At 38.1% G+C, this 21421-nt stretch overlaps 1 protein-coding gene across 1 annotated transcript in view; it reads right to left on the bottom strand.

Annotated features, from left to right (window-relative positions):
- Vps35 (Vacuolar protein sorting 35) overlaps positions 1-18845 on the bottom strand; it is a 298912-nt gene extending 280067 nt beyond the window's left edge. Inside the window, exon 1 of the mRNA XM_090389880.1 lies at positions 18517-18845. Within this exon, the coding sequence (XP_090246006.1) occupies positions 18517-18519 (3 nt within the window). The 5' untranslated portion in view covers positions 18520-18845. The remainder of the gene's footprint in view (positions 1-18516) is intronic.
- Positions 18846-21421: the final 2576 nt, after the last annotated feature.

Here is a 21421-nt window from a genome sequence, read left to right as displayed (position 1 = left end):
AATGTTGGAATATCAAGGATATAGCAGCAATATTTTATTAGTCATTCCCGAGTTATGCAAATCTCTACTTACATAAGAAGCCCTGGAACGTATCTCTTACGTGTGTCGGGGACATACTGTATTTTTGGATTAACCGGGAAATCGATTATCCGGGAATATTTTTTTACCATCTATCCCAGAAAATCAAGAGTCTAATGTATTTGGATCTTAGAAAGGCTTTTGATACTGCTGCATATGGAAGATTACTGCACAAATTGGGGCAGTGTGGCATTGGAGGCAAATTGCTACTATGGATAAAGGGATGGTTGAGTGTGAGAAGACAGAGTGGTAATCAATGGACATTGCTCTTCATGAACTAATGTTATTAGTGGACTCCTCCAGGGTTCAGTGTTGGGTCCATTGTTTTTTCTGTATTTATTAATGATGTTATATCAGGCTTAACATGCAAAATTGCAGACGATACAAAGGTCACCAGGGATGTTAATGACACTAATGACAGTACACTGCTGCAACAGGATCTAGAAAAGTTGAGTAGTTGGGCTGAGAGGCAGCAACTGAAGTTTAACATTGACAAATGTAAAGTACTGCATATGGGAAGCAGTAACCCCAGAGCAACGTATCAACTGTGTGGTACTAAACTCACAGTGGTAGAGAGTGAAACAGACCTAGGGGGTAATTGTGCAGGCAGATATCAAGTTTTCTGAGCAGTGCAGACAGTCTGCAAGAGTAGCTCACGGTGTCTTGTCAATGATATACAGGAATTTTTCTAGCAGGTATAAAGAGGTGATTATCCTCTTGTATAAGACAATGGTCAGGCCACACCTTGAGTACTGTACTGTACTGTATACAGGACTGGAGGCCTCATTCTAAGGATGTAGAGCTGTTCGAATGAGTACAGAGAAGGGCAACAAGATTAGTGAATGGAACAAAGGGTTGCTCTTACAAAGAAAGGCTTAAGTTTTTCAAGTTAAAGTGTCTGGAGACTAGGCACCTGAGAGGTAATGTGACTGAGGTGTATAAAGCTTTGAATGGTTTGAGCATGCTCAGTGCTAATGGGATTCTTCCTGTTGCTCAGAATAACTGCCTGAGAGGGCATGAATTCAAATTGAGGAAAGACAGTTGTACGATAGATGTACGGAAGTTTGCCTTTAGCCAGCAGGTGGTTGATTGGTGGAACAGACTTTCATCTTTTGTTGAAGTTGATAGTCTAAATAAATTAATTACACTACAGGGACAAATCAACTTATGTGACTCACTGAAGGGCAGGTCCCGCTATCCTAGTTCTTTCTATACAACGAACACTCTGGCATAGAATGAAGACAGTACCCTAATATGATTTTCTAATGAAGAGGTCAAGAAAGAAGCCAGTGGCTTGAGTGAACAAGGTGAGAAAATTGAAGGAGAGTGGAGAAAAGAAACCCTAAAAGAAAGAAGAGAAATTGAAAAACCCAAAGAGAAAAGGAAAATGGAAAGAATGTCATAAAAAGAAAGGTGGCCACAAGGACTCCCTGAACAGAAAGGAAAATGTAGAGTAACCCACTTCCCAGGAGGTTCTGTGAATTTTCAGTCTTGAAGGGCAGGTCCTGCTATCCTAGTTCTTTCTATACAATGAACTCAGTTCTACAAGAGCTGATAATAATTACCAGACTCTGCAATACAAAGTTTAAAGAATCACTGTTTAAAGAATCACAAAGTTTAAAGAACAACTTCTATTAGAATAAGAAGCGACCTGGAGCGAGGGGTGTTGGGGGTTTCAGGGACGGATGGCAGTCATCCTGGAATAGTTGGGTATATGGGATGTGTTAGGGTAACAAGGAATAGGCATAGGAGCATGTATGCTTGCATGTATACCAATGCTAGAAGTATAGTAAATAAATTTGATGAATTTGAAGTGTTGGTCAAGACATCAAAGGCGGATATTGTTGGGATATCAGACGTGGGGTCACACAGATATAAGGAATGCCGAACTGGAATTTGGGGAGTACAATGGTACAAAAAGGATAGACAGGATAGGAAGGGAGGAGGTGTTATGCTGTTAATAAAGAAAAACATAAAATCAAAAGAAGTGCATCCAGTTGATATAGATGAACAGTGCACTGTTGAGTCAGTTTGGTGTGACATAAGCACTGCGAAAGCAAAAATTAGAGTAGGAGTGTGTTATAGGCCTAATGACTTGAATGAGTACAATAAACAATTGTACAGAGAAACAGAGTGGGCTAGTAAATCGGAATGTCTTATAATGGGGGATTTTAACTTCCCAGATATTGACTGGAACTTGTGGGTTGGTCACTCACACACTAGTCAGACTTTTGTGGATTTATTGGATGATTGTTTTCTGCAGCAGCATGTTCGAGAGGCAACCAGAGAAAGTAACACTCTTGATCTGGTTATCAGCAGTGATCATTCATGTATTAAGAATTTGCAGATAAAGGAACCACTAGGTGGCAGTGATCACAGTGTGCTGAAGTGGGATTTACTCAAAGAGGTAACTACCGTCAGGGGTAAAGGAAAGGGTTTTTGCTTCCGTAAAGGGGAGTACAGTGGTCTCAGACAGTTTTTAAATTCTGTACAGTGGGATCGACTGACGATGTTACAAACAGTAAATTCAAAGTGGGAAGCATTCAAGGAATTAATCGTGGAAGCTACTAGACTTTTCATACCGATGAAGAAATATTGTTCAAGGTTTAGGCCTAAATGGTTATCAAATGAACTAATGAGACTCGTGACAGAGAAGAAAAATGCATGGGATGCATATAAATTATCAGGCGACGCAGAAGCCTGTAGCAGATATAAGCTAGTCTGTAATCAGGTCACAAAGGAGTTCGGCAGGCAAAGGCGGATTACGAGAAATCTTTGGCAAAAGATGCTAAGAAAAACAGCAAGGATTTCTTTACTTATATAAACTCTAAAAGGAAGGGGCTGAATATGATTGGTCCACTTGACATCGATGGTTCGACTGTTGATGATCCTGCTCAAATAGCAAACAAACTGAATGAGTATTTTGCATCTACATTCACACGTGAGGAATCATTACAGTTTGAAAATGGAAGAAGGTTATCAAATTGTAGCAGTGTGCTTAATGATTTTGTAATAACTGAGAGCAAAGTGGAGGAGAAATTGTTGAAGTTAAACATAAGAAAGGCACCTGGGGCGGATGGGATCTATCCAGTTATATTAAAGGAGGCGGCAAAGCAACTAAGCAAACCCTTAGCCATAATTATGAGAGCATCCTTGGATTCAGGGGAGGTTCCCACGGACTGGAGATGTGCAAATGTATCCCCAATTCACAAAGGGGGATCGAAGGGTGACACGAATAATTACAGACCAGTTAGTTTAACTTCTGTTCCGGGTAAAATAATGGAGTCACTGGTTAAAGATGCATTGCAGGATCATCTAGACAAGACTGCAGCAATAATTCAGACACAGCATGGGTTTGTTAAGGGAAAGTCTTGTCTGACAAATTTGATTGGTTATTATGATGTGGTCACAAAGGAACTGGATGCAAAAAATAATTTTGATATCATATACTTGGATTTCAGGAAAGCTTTTGACACTGTTGCGCATGGAAGACTACTGTACAAATTGGAGCAGAATGGTATTAAGGGTAAGTTGCTACAATGGATAAAAGGATGGTTAAGTGGGAGAAGACAGAGGGTGGTAATCAATGGGTGCTGCTCTTCGTGGACTAATGTTATTAGTGGAGTCCCACAGGGTTCAGTGTTGGGTCCACTGTTGTTTTGTATATTTATCAATGATATTGATGAAGGTATATCAGGCTTAATGTCGAAGTTTGCAGATGACACGAAGGTTGGCAGGGTTGTTAATGACAGTAATGGCAGTGTGCTACTGCAACAGGATCTAGATAATTTGGGCAGATGGGCTAAGAAGTGGCAACTGAAGTTTAACCTTGACAAATGCAAAGTACTGCATATGGGTAGAAGTAACCCCAGAGAAACGTACCAACTGTGTGGTACTACACTTAAGGTGGTAGAAAATGAAAAAGACCTGGGAGTAATTGTGCAGTCAGATATGAAGTTTTCTGAGCAATGCAGACAGGCTGCCAGGGCAGGTCATGGGGTTTTGTCAATGATATATAGGAATTTTGCTAGCAGGGAAAAGGAGGTGATTGTCCCTCTGTATAAGGCAATGGTCAGGCCACGCCTTGAGTACTGCGTACAGGTCTGGAGGCCTCATTTTAGGAAGGATGTAGATTTGCTTGAGCGTGTACAGAGAAGAGCAACACGATTGGTGAGGGGAATGAAGGGATCCTCTTACCAAGAGAGGCTTAAGTTCTGCAAATTGCAGTGGCTGGAGACTAGGCACCTGCGCGGTGATCTGATTGAGGTCTATAAGGCCTTGAATGGGTTGAGCACGCTGAATTCTGATGGGATCCTCCCACTTGTTCAGAATATGAACCTACGGGGACATAAGTTCAAATTAAGAAAGGACAGATGTAGAATAGATGTGCGGAAATTTGCCTTTAGCCAGCGGGTGGTTAATTGCTGGAACAAACTTCCATCTGTCGTTGTGGAAGTTGATAGGTTAAATAAATTTAAGGAGGAACTGGACAGGCAATTGGAGGGTATGGTGTGATTTTTTTTTTTTTTTTTTTTGGCTGATGCTGCATAAGCTCCTACACTTGCTTTCTTGCATCAAGTGCCACTACTACTACTACTACTACTGCCAGTGAGCGGCATTTATATAGTCAGTTTATATATGATGGTATATAAGCTCAGGTAAAGTCACACTAGTCATCCCAGCAAACTGTATATCATTTGGTGATGACTCTACCCTTCAAGTTGTTATCCCATATGGAGTGCTACAGGTTGACATGTTTCTTCAATAACCTAAATTTTTCCATTTTAAATGCCGTATTGGTCATGATGACAACAAACTGAATATTTTTCCTGATTTGATATAAGGTCCCGGTTAATAATTTGAAGATCCAGAAACAAAATAACTTGCAGCACAGCCATTGAGACAGGACCACATATACTTGAGATCTGGTTCGGTGATGAGTATCTCTCTCTCTCTCTCTCTCTCTCTCTCTCTCTCTCTCTCTCTCTCTCTCTGTGTGTGTGTTCGTTCTGGGTTTTTCATCTCCATACACGATGAAAAACCAGAATAAATCATTTGGAGAGGTCTGATCATAAATGTATCATAGTTTCCTGGAAATATTTACATCTAGACCTCTCCATCTGAATGACAGATGTAATTACATCATCATGCCAACTAAGCTTCCACAAAGAAATCAAGCAGGACATTACATTTTAAGAAATAACACCTGGGTGCTTAACAGGCAGTAGCACATCCACACAAATCATAAAAAACATCAACCTGGGGTTGTCAAACTTCAAGATACCGGAACTCTAAAAAAATGATAAGTGAATTCGAGTGATATGAATTTGTGCAACCCCCTTGCATAAATAAAATTAATTATTTCGTTTGTATCAGTGTTAGCCATATAATGCAAAGGAAGACAGACTCTGGCTGAACCAGAATTTAAAAAAAAAAAAAAAAAATTATATATATATATATATTTAAATAATAGTATTAAAATAGCAGTTTTATTAATTGGAATTAGAGTGCTAAATTATACAGGGGACTATCGGCTACTGTTTATATCTTACCTTTACTTCCCCCTCCCTGTTTGTTTATTTTCACGTTATTTTATGTTAATTTTTCGCTCTACATTTTTTGCCATACTACTGGCTTATGTTTTATGTTGTTTTATTTTGAATAATCGGATATATATATATATATATATATATATAAATTGAGCTTTCTTCGTCGTGTTGATAACTATCCAGTTGACCATCCAGCGTAATTATCCAGTGTCTGTACCAATGTATTGACTAGTGTCCAATTACCTGAACAACCACTATCTTGTGGTCAAAACACTTACCAGGGAAGTTACCAGACCAATGACCGGGGGGGGGGGGGGGGGGCATACTGGAACCCCTTGCATGGAACGCAGTGTTCTACACCTGGATTTCAAAACTCCACCCTAACATCACAAAGGTAACCTAAGCTGATAATTTGGCCATAGTACTACAAGGAGATTCCAGGCAACAACTGGAAGAAGCGGCCAACAACGTTCTAGAGGATCTCTCACAGCAGTGCAAAAACCACAAGCTCACAGTCTCAGCTGTAAAAACTCGTCTTCTTTGTTTCTACATATATGAAAAACTCTTGTCCCCATTCTTTGCTGTCTTTGCCAGTACTTTTTCATACTCATTCTTGGCCTCCCTAACGTTATTTCTGGAACCATTACATATCAACTTAATGAGAGATTTATCAGCCTGCTTGGTTAATAACAGCTACTAAGGCTATTTCTTTAAAAAAAGAAGATTTTCTCTTAGATATCTGAAGAATTACCCTTCAAGCCAAGAAAGGCTTCAGTTCTGGAAACTTCAGCATCTGGAGATGGCACCTGTAATGATCTGCTCTAGGTGTTTATGGCTTTGAATGGATTAGGAAAGCTCAATGCTGACGGCATTCTTCCTCTTGCTCAAACTATACGTGTAAGGAAGGGGGGACATAATTCGAATTGAGGAACGATTGTTACAGAATAGATGTGTGGAACTTCGCCTTCAGCCAGTGAGTGGTCGATAGTCGGAAAAAACTTCCATTTGTTGTCGTGGAGGTGGACAGTTTGAATAAATTCAAGAGGGAACTAATAAATTTATTTAAAACATGGGAGAGATGATGTGGGACGCTCTTTTTTTTTTTTGGCTGATGCTTTAAGCATTCTTCCTTACATCATTTGCCATTACTAATACTATCTCACCAGACAGGTGAAATAGTTTTAGTATACCAATGCTAGAAGTATAGTAAATAAATTTGGTGAATTTGAAGTGTTGGTTAAGACATCAAAGGCAGATATTGTTGGGATAGTAGAGACGTGGTGTCACACAGATATAAGAAATGCAGAACTGGAATTTGGAGAGTACAATGTGTACAGCCGGCCGGGCTAGCCGGGTGGGTAAAGTGCCTGCCCGGCAACCCAAAGGTCGTGGGTTCGATTCCCGCCTCAGGCTTGGATCAAAGTACTACAAAAATCTTGGGAGGCGCATTATGGCCACAGAAGCCTATGCGCCAATAACTACACAAAAAAAAAAAAAAAAAAAAATGTGTAATTAAGAAAAACATAAAATCAAAAGCAGTGCACTCTTGAGTCAGTTTGGTTTGACATAGGCCTAAAGTGTGTTATAGGCCTAATGACTCGAATAAGTACAATGAACAATTGTACAGAGAAATAGAGTGGTCTAGTAAATCAGAATGTCTTATAATGGGGGATTTTAACTTCCCAGATATTGACTGGAACTTGTGGGTTGGTCACTCACACACTAATCACTTTTGTGGATTTATTGGATGATTGTGTTTTGCAGCAGCAGCATGTTTGAGAGGCAACCAGAGAGAGAAATACTCTTGATCTGGTTATCAGCAGTGATCATTCGTGTATTAAGAATTTGCAGATAAATGAACCACTAGGTGGCAGTGATCACAGTGTACTGATGTGGGATTTACTTAAAGATTTAATTACCATCAGAGGTAAAGGAAAGGGTTTTTGCTTCCGTAAAGGTGAATACAGTGCTCTCAGAAAGTTTTTAAATTCTGTACAGTGGGATCAACTGACGATGTTACCAACAGTAAATTCTAAGTGGGAAGCATTCAAGGAATTAATCGTGGATGCTACTAAAAGTTTCATACCTATTAAGAAATATTGTTCAAGGTTTAGGCCTAAATGGTTATCAAATGAACTAATGAGACTCAGGGGAGGTTACCACGGACTGGAGATGTACAAATGTATCCCCAATTCACAAAGGGGATTTTAGAGGATGATGCTTTAAGGGTGACACGAGTAATTACAGACCAGTTAGTTTAACTTCTGTTCCGAGTAAAATAATGGAGTCACTGGTTAAAGATGCATTGCAGGATCATCTAGACAAGACTGCAGCAATAATTCAGACACGGCATGGGTTTGTTAAGGGAAAGTCTTGTCTGACAAATTTGATAGGATATTATGATGTGGTTACAAAGGAACTGGATGCAAAAAATAATTCTGATATCATATATTTGGATTTCAGGAAAGCTTTTGACGCTGTTGTGCATGGAAGACTATTGTACAAATTGGAGCAGAATGGTATTAAGGGTAAGTTGCTACAATGGATAAAAGGATGGTTACGTGGAAGAAGACAGAGGGTGGTAATCAATGGGTGCTGCTCTTTGTGGACTAATGTTATTAGTGGAGTCCGGCAGGGTTCAGTGTTGGGTCCACTGTTTTGTATATTTATCAATGATATTGATGAAGGTATATCAGGCTAAGTGTCGAAGTTTGCAGATGATACAAAGGGTTGTTAATGACAGTAATGGCAGTGTGCTACTGCAACAAGATCTAGATAATTTGGGCAGATGGGCTAAGAAGTGGCAACTGAAGGTCAGTTGCCAAAATGGTCAGGCCACGCCTTGACAAATGCAAAGTACTGCATATGGGTAGAAGTACCCCAGAGAAATGTACCAACTGTGTGGTACTACACTGAAGTGGTAGAAAATGAAAAAGACTTGAGAGTAATTGTGCAGTCAGGTATGAACTTTTCTGAGCAATGCAGACAGGCTGCCAGGGAAGATCATGGGGTTTTGTCAATGATATATAGGAATTTTGCTAGCAGGGAAAAGGAGGTGTTGTCCCTCTGTATAAGGCAATGGTCAGGCCATGCCTTGAGTTCTGTGTACAGGTCTGGAGGCCTCATTTTAGGAAGGATGTAGAGTTACTTGAGCATGTACAAAGGAGGGCAACAAGATTGGTGAGGGGAATGAAGGGATCCTCTTACACAAGAGAGGCTTAAGTTCTGCAAATTTCAGTGGCTGAAGATTAGGCACCTGCGCAGTGATCTGATTGAGGTGTATAAGGCCTTGAATAGGTTGAGCATGCTGAATTCTGATGGGGATCCTTCCATTTATTCAGATTACGAACCTAAGGGGGCATAAATTCAAATTAAGAAAGGACAGATGTAGAATAGATGTGCAGAAATTTGCCTTTAGCCAGCAGGTGGTTAATTGCTGGAACAAACTTCCATCTGTCGTTGTGGAAGTTGATAGGTTGAATAAATTTAAGGAGGAACTGGACAGGCATTTGGAGGGAATGGTGCGATTTTTTTTTTTTTTTTTGGCTGATGCTGCATAAGCTCATATACCTGCTTTCTTGCATCACATGCCACTGCTACAACTACTACTAACAGTGTCGCATGAAATGGAGTGATCTCTAAAATCCCATTGAGTATACTATTCTTCACCACCCACTACTCAATTTATATAATGAAACCTGGTATATCTTCTCTAAAAAGAAGAATAATATTTCTTAGTTGGTATGTAAAGCCTAGTAGCTGCCAAGATTAATTCTTTGAATGCTTCCCATTTTGAATTTGCTGTTGGTAACATCATCAGTTGGTCCCACTGTATAGAATTTAAATACTGTCTCAGTCCATCGTAGTCGCCTTTACGAAAGCAATAACCCTTCCCTTTATCCCTAATGGTAGTTACCTCTTTGAGTAAATCCCACTTCAGCACACTGTGATCACTGCCACCTAGTGGTTCATTTATCTGCAGATTCTTAATGCATGAAGAATCACTGCTGATAATCAAATCAAGAGTATTACTCCCTCTAGTTGCCTCATGAACATGCTGATGTAGAAAACAATCATCCAATAAATCCACAAAAGCCCTGCTAGTGTGTGAGTGACCAGCCCCCAAATTCCAGTCAATATCTGGGAAATTAAAATCTCCCATTATAAGACTCTCTGATTTACTGGCCCACTATTTCTCTGTACAGTTTCTTATTATACTCAGAGTCATTAGGCCTATAGCACACTCCTACTCTCAATTTTGATCTCCGAATGCTTATGTCACACCAAACTGACTCAACATTGCACTGTCCAGCGTTGTCGACTGGCTTCACTTCCTTGGTTTTTATGTGTTTCTTAACTAATAGCATAACACCTCCCCCCTTCCTATCCTGTCTATCCTTTCTGTAGACGTTGTACTCCCCAAATTCCAGTTCTGCATCCCTTATATCTGTGTGACACCATGTCTCTGATATCCCAACAATATCTGGCTTTGATGTTTTGAGCAATACCTCAAATTCATCAAATTTATTTACTTGTAAATTAATTCATCAAATTTATTTACTTGCGTTTACAAATAAATTTACTTGTAAATTTATTTGTAAACGCAAGTATACCTGCACCTGTTTCTATTCTTAGCTACCCTAACACAACCCACGTGTTTACTTGTACCGCAATGGCTCCCAGCAGTCTCTGAAATATCATGCACCTTGTTTTTCAGGCTTCTGCTCATTCTAATAGAAGCAGTGCAAGAATCTTTTTCACCTCTGCCAGTGGCTACTGTCAATCTATTGGTCTTTGTCTCCCCCCAAGCTAGCAGTTTTCCGACCCACCTAACACTGCCTCGATAGAATCAGCAAATATTCTTGCACCCTTTCTATTTAAGTGTATCCCATCCCTGTAGAAGCAATCTCTCCTGTTAACAAGTACAGTCCAGGCTGAAAAAATTCTACCCCTTGAGCCTTGCACAATCTTTCCAGGGCCAAATTGATCGACAAGGCTCTCATCATATACTCCCTCCTATCGTGTCTGGGCAGAATTGCAGACACTTTCAAATTCAACCCTAATTCTCGGCTTTTGTTCAACAGTGACCTGTACTTGTTAAGTAATTCTGCCGGTCTCCTACTCTTAATATCTGTTTGAATTATAGTGTGATATAATTCAAATACCCCCAATCTGATTTCTTAAGATACAGGAGATTTTCTACCCAGTGTCCTGGCCCTCATACAGATACTTAATGGTGTTGAGTGAACAGGGTTCCACAACCAATATTATGAAATAACATTTATCAATCGCTAAGCATCCGTTTATTTATACTTCCACTGAGATAGTGCTACTGGTTATTGTTTGAATATGAGGAAGGACATCATGGCTTCTGTAATGGAATCCATAATTACCTTTAAAACTATAGAAAAAAAAAAAAAAAAATTATATATATAATCAGTTAATATTTCTGAAAATTTCAACCTCCTGGTTCCAATTTTCTTTCATCTAGACACCCTTCTCTGTTAATAATAATCTAATCTGCTTATTAATTATTATTTCTTAGTTAACTGTTTTGACTTTGAATTTTTGCTTATAGCTCCATTACATAGATATCCATCATAGGCCCATGCAGTAAACACAAACCAGATGAAGAAATTTTACATCCTTCATATTCTTGAAATAAACAATAGCAAAAATTCCTACCTTGCAAGTCACCCATTTCTCCTCAACATAATCCACCGCGTTTCGCCTTTATGCAGATTAATATCACTTTGTTTTTAATTTTATTTAGAGCTGTAAACACTCAGCTCTTAGCTAAGCAGCCCAGTGCCCCCACATCAATTAAGTTGGGCAGCTGAATTTAATAAAATTTAATTTAATTTAAAGTTTAATAAAATTCAACAATGTGTTGATGATTTCATAAAACTTCCTGAAATCAAGATTTTCTTTGAATAGTCCGCCTACCTCAGAACCAAGAGTTTTGCAACTGTCCTCATAAGTTATTAAACTGAAATCATTTTTTTTTTTTTTTTTTTATTAAATAAATCCTGTAACATTATGCTGTATTTATTTCATTAGAAAATTACTTTTATTAGGAACACTGCAAACAGGGACACAATTTTCTAGGACTGGAAGAACTGTAGCCTTATATTCTCTCATATGAAACACTGTATCAATGAAATTACAAACCTCATTTAGCAGTCCAGGCAATCTTCTAACTTGTTTATAATTAAAATGTATAACTATACACAATAATACAATTACCATTATAATTATATAATTACCACTATAATGATACACAATACAATTACCACTATAACGATACACAATAATACAATTACCAATCTTCTAACTTCTTTATAATTAAAATGTATAACTATACACAATAATACAATTACCACTATAATTACCAGAGCTACCTAGCATAACTCTCAAATATTATAGTTCTTGTACTGTGAAAACCAAAAGGCTGACTGTCAATCTTAATTTGTAATTTTTTTTTTTAAATTAATGAATGAAATTATTTTACATTTATTGTGATTTAAAGAAAATCACTGTTTGCTACTGTCAATAACATCAAGGGCTGAACTATCTATAAAGAAAGTGATTTGTCAATATATTTTAAAATCATCTTCACTGGTTGAAAGCTTTAATTTACATTTTATCATTTTTTAAATTAAAATCAACGACTGTTTTACTCAAAAACTCAAATTTACACAAACATTTAGCAATAGTGTCATAGGTCATGTTTTATATGCATCTGCTAATGATAAAGCAGTTTTTAATATATTCATCTACTACATTCCAAACAATTAAAACTCATAACTTTAGTAAATCAAAAGGAAAACAGAAACTACTATCACCATTCAGAAGAAAAAAAAAAACACCATGTGTACCCTGTACACACGAAAGGCATTTTATTTTATGTAAAAACATCCTTGGCTTGAACGAAGTTAAAGGGGTTTAGTATGAAAAGAATCCAAACACTTAATATTATAAAGCATTTATTTTTTTTTCAACAGTTTCATGAATTTGAGGTTGCAATACATGTTCAATAGGTAATTTACTTACAATGGGTTTGTGATTGCTAAAATATGATACGTACACCTGAGATTATTATTATTAGCATATGGTGCAAGGAAGCCTGAGGCTTATGCTGCACCAGCCAAAAAAAATTCTGAATTACCCTGAGAGAGAGAGAGAGAGAGAAAACAAGAATCAGAAATAGAAGGGAATCACCAAGAAATAGAAGAATGATGATATCCAGCTCAGGACCCTGGGTGTGCCAAGCCCATACAAGATGTGAATTCCTGGGATAAGATTGTAAAGAGTGCAAATGTCTTTGAAACACAGCATCAATTATAGTTCCATGATTAGTAATCAATACAGATCTAGAAGTACTTAGCATTAGTCCAAATTATTTATTTTCTAAGAAATCAGTCAAAGGTTTGTACTGAGTATCTGCAAAATTAACGTTGAAATCTCTAATAAGTATCATTGGTATTTGGTTGCATTTTTTATTATTATTATTAGCCATATGGTGAAAGGAAGTCTGAGGCTTATGCTGCACCAAACAAAAAAAAAAAAAAATTCCCTTGTTATCCTGAGAGAGAGAGAGAGTCGGAAGTAGAAGGGAATTTCCAAGAAAGAAAGAAAGAAAGAAAGAGAAGAATGATGATATTGAGCCCTAGGTTTGCCAAACCCATACTCACCAGATGTGAGCCCCTGGGTTATGAGAAAATTGTTGTAGCAATGCAGCTCCTTCAATCGTGTAAGGAACTAAAACGATATGGATGAATTCAATGATGTGTTCAATCTTTTGGTTAGGTGAAATGTAAATGACTACCGATATCGTTTGACCATCAGGAAGAAGGCATCCTGCTGCACAATGTCTCTAACAGGTCTAACACTCACGGATTTGCCAAAGTTTGTCGATAAATCATTTCCATATGAGAAGAACAACATGAGTATAATTTTCTCTCTCATGATAAACTGCTACACCACCATCTTGTTGATCTTCTCGTTTGAATTGAATGACAATTAAAGTTAGGTATGCCTACTTCTTTATTATTCAACCATGTTTCAAAAAGTAGAAGTAAATTCAATTGTTGTATAACTGCATCAGTGTGATCATCACTGTGAGCATGCAAACTTTGACATTAACATCAGAATTCAAAGATCTTAATATTTACTGATGAACTCGCATAAAGTAACTTGCTTCGTAAATATAGGATTACTCATCAACCTTGTCATTTCAGCTTGAAGCACAAGCCAGTATTAGTGGAAAATGATTTCATTTAGCCGAGATTATTCTGTTGTTATTCAACAAAACGCTCGTACTTCTTCTTGCAATCGGTGCGGCTTCTAAATCGATTTCTCTAGCTTTAGAAAACTGAAGAAAGAAATGATTTAAAATCCTCAGGCAATTCATTTGAACTCAAATCTTCTGGATCAAAATCTTCAGGAAGTTCTTGAATGTAATTTCGTGATGTCAATGGTCCAGTTTCTTGATAAAAAGTCAGTGTAGAAAATGATTGATCAAAATCTTGAGAAGCAGATTTTATTAAACTCCACATTTTTTTTTGTTCTCTGTTTTTGAACTTGTTCTTTTGTTGACATGGGAAGCTTCTTTGGTGGCTTTCAAGCTTTTATTCTTGAATACTTCTCTCAATTTCCGTCAGCTGGAGTTTTAGCTATCTTCGAAATACTTTTATAGGTATTTTTATAATTCAATAGTTAGCGAAATCCATTTGTAGACTAGTATGACGTCATAACTAAAAACTACTGCAAGAAGTTGTTTGTTTGTTGAAGTGATTGTTTTAGCATTAGTTGAGGCATATGATGCAAGAAAGCAAGCTTATACAGCATCAGCCAAAAAAACAAAAAAGAAAATAAATAATCTTCCCATTTTTCCCATCCAGTCCCTCCAAATGTTTGTCTAGTTCAGCCTTAAATTTATTTAAGCTATCAACTTCCACAGCAACAGATGGAAGAGTGTCCCAGCAATCAACTACTTGCTGGCTAAAGGCAAACTTCTGCATATTATTCTACAACTGTCTCCTCAATTTGAATCTATGCCCCCTCAGATTCTTAGTCTAAGCAAGCAGAAGTATCCTGTCAGCACTGAGCCTGCTCAAACCATTCAAGGCCTTATACACCTCAATCAGATCACCTTGCAGGTGCCTAGACTCCAGATGCTGCAACTTTCAGAACTTAAACCTTTCTTCGTAAGCGCACCTCTTTGTTCCTCTCACCAATCTTGTTGCCCTTCTCTGTACTCGCTCTAGCAAAACTATATCCTTCCTAAAATGATGCCTCCAGACCTAGTAGTAGTAGTAGTAGTAGTGGCACTTGATGCAAGAAAGCAAGTGTAGGAGCTTATGCAGCATCAGCCAAAAAAAAAAAAAAAAAAAAAAAATCACACCATACCCTCCAATTGCCTGTCCAGTTCCTCCTTAAATTTATTTAACCTATCAACTTCCACAACGACAGATGGAAGTTTGTTCCAGCAATTAACCACCCGCTGGCTAAAGGCAAATTTCCGCACATCTATTCTACATCTATCCTTTCTTAATTTGAACTTATGTCCCCGTAGGTTCGTATTCTGAACAAGTGGGAGGATCCCATCAGAATTCAGCGTGCTCAACCCATTCAAGGCCTTATAGACCTCAATCAGATCACCGCGCAGGTGCCTAGTCTCCAGCCACTGCAATTTGCAGAACTTAAGCCTCTCTTGGTAAGAGGATCCCTTCATTCCCCTCACCAATCGTGTTGCTCTTCTCTGTACACGCTCAAGCAAATCTACATCCTTCCTAAAATGAGGCCTCCAGACCTGTACGCAGTACTCAAGGCGTGGCCTGACCATTGCCTTATACAGAGGGACAATCACCTCCTTTTCCCTGCTAGCAAAATTCCTATATATCATTGACAAAACCCCATGACCTGCCCTAGCAGCCTGTCTACATTGCTCAGAAAACTTCATATCTGACTGCACAATTACTCCCAAATCTTTTTCATTTTCTACCACCTTAAGTGTAGTACCACACAGTTGGTACGTTTCTCTGGGGTTACTTCTACCCATATGCAGTACTTTGCATTTGTCAAGGTTAAACTTGTCAAGGTTAAACTTCAGTTGCCACTTCTTAGCCCATCTGCCCAAATTATCTAGATCCTGTTGCAGTAGCACACTGCCATTACTGTCATTAACAACCCTGCCAACCTTCGTGTCATCTGCAAACTTCGACATTAAGCCTGATATACCTTCATCAATATCATTGATAAATATACAAAACAACAGTGGACCCAACACCGAACCCTGTGGGACTCCACTAATAACATTAGTCCACGAAGAGCAGCACCCATTGATTACCACCCTCTGTCTTCTCCCACTTAACCATCCTTTTATCCATTGTAGCAACTTACCCTTAATACCATTCTGCTCCAATTTGTACAGTAGTCTTCCATGCGCAACAGTGTCAAAAGCTTTCCTGAAATCCAAGTATATGATATCAAAATTATTTTTTGCATCCAGTTCCTTTGTGACCACATCATAATAACCAATCAAATTTGTCAGACAAGACTTTCCCTTAACAAACCCATGCTGTGTCTGAATTATTGCTGCAGTCTTGTCTAGATGATCCTGCAATGCATCTTTAACCAGTGACTCCATTATTTTACCCGGAACAGAAGTTAAACTAACTGGTCTGTAATTATTCGTGTCACCCTTCAAACCTCCTTTGTGAATTGGGGATACATTTGCACATCTCCAGTCCGTGGGAACCTCCCCTGAATCCAAGGATGCTCTCATAATTATGGCTAAGGGTTTGCTTAGTTGCTTTGCCGCCTCCTTTAATATAACTGGATAGATCCCATCCGCCCCAGGTGCCTTTCTTATGTTTAACTTCAACAATTTCTCCTCCACTTTGCTCTCAGTTATTACAAAATCATTAAGCACACTGCTACAATTTGATAACCTTCTTCCATTTTCAAACTGTAATGATTCCTCACGTGTGAATGTAGATGCAAAATACTCATTCAGTTTGTTTGCTATCTGAGCAGGATCATCAACAGTCGAACCATCGATGTCAAGTGGACCAATCATATTCAGCCCCTTCCTTTTAGAGTTTATATAAGTAAAGAAATCCTTGCTGTTTTTCTTAGCATCTTTTGCCAAAGATTTCTCGTAATCCGCCTTTGCCTGCCGAACCTCCTTTGTGACCTGATTACAGACTAGCTTATATCTGCTACAGGCTTCTGCGTCGCCTGATAATTTATATGCATCCCATGCATATTTCTTCTCTGTCACGAGTCTCATTAGTTCATTTGATAACCATTTAGGCCTAAACCTTGAACAATATTTCTTCACCTGTATGCAATACTCAAGGTATGGCCTGACCATTACCTTTTACAAGGAGATAATCACCTCCCTGTCTCTGCTAGCAAAATTTCTATATATATATATCATTGACAAAACTCCATAACCTGCTCTGGCAGCCCGCCTGCACTGCTCAATGAACTTCACACCTGACTGCACAATTACCCCCAGGTCTTTTTCATTCTCCACCTCCCTGAGTGTAGTCCCACACAGTTGGCATGTTTCACTTGGGTTACTGCTACCCATATGCAGTACTTTGCATTTGTCAATGTTAAACTTCAGTTGTCACTTCTCAGCCCATTTGTTTTAGGCATTCTTGAATCAAAGCCATTGAAATTTTAAGCAATGGAATGGTCTTGTGCGAAAGAAAATTCTTTAATAAAATCTGCAGATTTTATTAGTCTGCATTTTTTTTCGTTCTCCATGTTTTTGAACTCATTCCTTTTTGACACGAGATGCTTCTTCGGTGGCTTCAAAGCTTTTATTCTTGCATAATATTACTACCTGCTTCTTACTCTACCAAATCAACATTAGTGACTGAGTTCGTGGCCTTTCGGAAGTGACGTCACTTCCCTATCTTAGTATGAACTTACTCTACTGAATCAACATTAGTGACTAAGTTAGAATCGTTAGTGCCATTTAGGAAGTACCATATTTGCATAATTTAAAATCAAAACGGTCAGTCATTACCAATCAGTTGCATCATTTCCGTTACAAGAAAATTTCGTCACCAACTGATTTTACTCTAGTGCCCCCCATAGATGTTTTCAGATCAAAAAACTGGTGAGAAAAGGTGTATGTGAAGATACAATTTTATTACCAAATTAAAAGAAACATTCAAATTTCAGGAAAGCTGGCTAATCATTGTTGCAGTTTGCAATGCAGGCATTGAAATTTCAGAAAGAGTGAATATATTAAGAGTTTGGTGTATCTTAACAACTTTATTAAACATTAAAAAAATATATATGATGCAGTACAAAAGAATAAAAAGATATCAGAGGTGGCAAAAAGAGGAGGTTCAAATAATACATATATCTGGAGAGGCAGTTGCTGGATCTGAAACTGACTAGACACTTGAGAAGATTACTGATCTCATCATAACGACACTTAGTGAACAAGGGGTAGCATGGGGGGGGGGAAATACTCTATTTGCCAAGGTTATGCAACCAACAGTCAATTAATCCTTCCTATTTGATTATTCACAGGTATATACTATACGATTTTTTCTTAAACAATAACACAATAACTGCAAAACAATAACTGCAACATTTGCTATGACTGATGAATCTGCTATCATAAAATCCATCAAATGTGGGGGTTAAATTCAAAAAGATGTGACTTGAGATAAACTGTCTGATGCTTATGTCAATAACGTTCAATATACTGAAAGATCCTTTTGGTTCATTAATATAGTTTTGCGCATTGTACATTCATAATTTCATTATATATATATATATATATATATATTCCAAACAGAACAAAGTATGCCGTTTTCTTGTAACTTTTCTTCTAATAAACAAAACAAAATCTTACCATTTTTTCTATATTTAGGCGGTGGTACCACTACAGGAGAAAATACTCATAAGACTGAGTAGTATATGTTTGTTATGTGTGTGTATATATATATATTCCTTAAATATTCCAATTACGAGTAGAATTTAATTATAACACCATCTCTCTATTTCCCTCATGCCATTTTCAAACCTCAGAACAAAATACCCCAGAAACAAATATTAGAAACCACCAAATACACATACGAGACACTATTAAACACCCCTTCACTTTATATTTTCACACGTGACGAACGCCAGAGGGCTAAAAAGAAAAACATAAATTGGTGAGACATTAAATTTCCTCTATTTTGACTAGTAAGAATAAGGTGTTAACAGTGCCATGAACAACAAAACAGCAGGGAAACTCGGCTAACTAAATTTCTTGACTTCTTCACCTTCTTCTTATTCTAAATTCGGATCGCAACACAGTATTACAAAATTCAGAATATCCCATTTGGTAAAAATTTACGGAAGGAGAATGAATTGTTGTTATTGAGTGTGAGCCAAATTAGCAAATTCGGGCTGTATTGCGACACAAAAATTATATGTCATAAAAATTACGTGCGTTTTGTGATCGATTTTCAGTTGGCTCAACAAATAATCTGAGTTTCCAGGTTCAAACCATGCAACTAGCTTGGAACTCTCTATTTCAGCAATTTTGCGAAAAAATAATAAAACCCCTAAAAATTGCTCGCGTCGTTGATGGCATTGGAACGCAGTTATTTTCCACACGGCGTGGGAGGACGGAAATTCTATCGACTGTGCTATCGAGGAGGGCGTGAAAAAAGCGATGCCCAAAAGGAACAGAAAGAAAAAAAGTGTGTTGATAACATCAAAGAATGGACAGGGGGTCTGACGACCCAATAACTATTAGCATTAGCAGAGGCATACAATGAAAGAAAACAAGCTTATGCAGCATCAAACAAAAAAAAAAAAAAAATCCCATTTCACCCATCCATTCGTTCCAAATGCCTGTCCAGCACAGCCTTAAATTTACTTAGGATATCAACTTCTGCAACAAAATATGAAAGTCTGTGCCAACGATCAAACCACCCGCTGGCTAAAGGCAAATTTCTGCACATCTATACAATTTGAATCTATACCCCGTATAGATTCAAATTCTGAGCAAGACCCATTCAAGGCTTTAGACAACTCAATCAGATCACCGCGCAGGTACCTACACTCCACGCGCTACAATTTGCAGAATTTAAGCCTTTCTTGATAAGAGCACCTCTTTGTTTACCAATCATGCTGCCCTTCTTTGTACTCGTTTTAGAAACTCTACATCGTTCCTAAAATGAGGCATCCAGACCAGTACACAGTACTCTAGTTGTGGCCTGACCATTACCTTCGACAACGGAATAATCACCTCCCTGTCCGTGATAGCAATATTTCGAAAAATCATTTACAAGACTCCATGACCTGCCCTGGAAGTCCAACTGCGCTGCTCAGATAACTTCATATTTGACTACACAATTACACAGATCTTTTTCACTTTTCACTACCCTGAGTGTAGTACCACATAGCTGGTATGTTGCTCTTGGGTTGTTGTTACCCATATGAAGTACTTTGCAATTGTCAATGTTAAACTTCAGTTGCCACTTCTCAGCGGATTTCCCCAAATTATCAAGATCCAGTTGTAGTAGCATACTGTCTTTACTGTCGTTAACAATGCTGCCAACCTTTGTATCATCTGCAAACTTTGACATTAATCCTGATATAACTTCGTCAATATCATTGATGAATACAAAAAACAACAATGGGCCGAGCACCGAACACTGAGGAACTCCACTAATAACATTTTTCCACGAAGAGCAGTGTCCATTGATTACCACTCTCTGTCGTCCTCCAATCAACCATACCTTTATCCATTGCAGCAACTTACCCTTAACGCTATACCTCTCCAATTTGCACAGCAGTCTTCCATGTGCAACAGTATCAAAAGCTTTCCTGAAATCGAATTATATGTTATCAAAATTATTTTTGACATTCAGTTCCTTTGTGACCACATCATAGTATCCAATAAAATTGGTCTGACAAGATCTCACTTTAACAAACCCATGCTGTGTCTTAACTATTACTCCAGTCTTGTTTGGATGATCGTGCAATGCTTCTTTAACCACTGACTTCATTTTTTTCCCAGGAACACGTTGAACTAACAGTTCTCTAGTTACTTGTGCCACCTTCTGAACCCCCTTTGTAAATTGGTGATACATTTGACACCTGCAATCCATGGGGACTTCCTGTGACTCCAATGAAACTAATAATTATGGCTAAGGGTTTGCTTACTTCCTTTGCTTCCTCCTTTATTATAACTGGATATACCCCGTACACACCAGGTGCCTTCCTTATGTTTAACTTCGACGATTTCTCCTCCACTTTGCTCTCAGTTACTGCATAATCACTTAGCTCCCAGTTAGAGTTTGATAAACCTCTGCATTCTCCTCATTTAATAGCTCCTCATGTTTGAATGTAGATGCTAAATACTCATTCAGTTTATCAGATACCTAAGCATGTTCATCAATAATCAACACATCTATGTTAAGTGGTCCAATCAGATTCACCCATCTTCTTCTTCTGGAGTTTACATACAATAAACAACTCTTTGCTCTTTTCTTTGTATCCTTTGCCAAATATTTCTCGTAACTTGCCTTCGCCTGCCTAACATACTTTGTGACTTGATTCAGAGAAGTTTATATCGGCCATAGACTTCTGTGTCACTTGAAATCTTACTTGCATCCCATACATTTTTCTTCTCTCCCATGAGCCTCATTAGTTCATCTGACATCCATTTAGACCTAAACCTTGAACAGTATTTCTTAGTTTGAATAAAAAGTCTAGTAGCTTCCAAAATTAAGTTCCCGAAGGCTTCCATTTAGAATTCA

This window comes from Mastigoproctus giganteus, chromosome 2, assembly GCF_048544385.1.
Source record: "Mastigoproctus giganteus isolate SK-2022 chromosome 2, ASM4854438v1, whole genome shotgun sequence".
NCBI classification, from domain to species: domain Eukaryota; kingdom Metazoa; phylum Arthropoda; class Arachnida; order Uropygi; family Thelyphonidae; genus Mastigoproctus; species Mastigoproctus giganteus.
The sequence above is the reverse complement of the archived record's forward strand: the minus strand, read 5'-3'. Positions and strand labels throughout refer to the sequence as shown.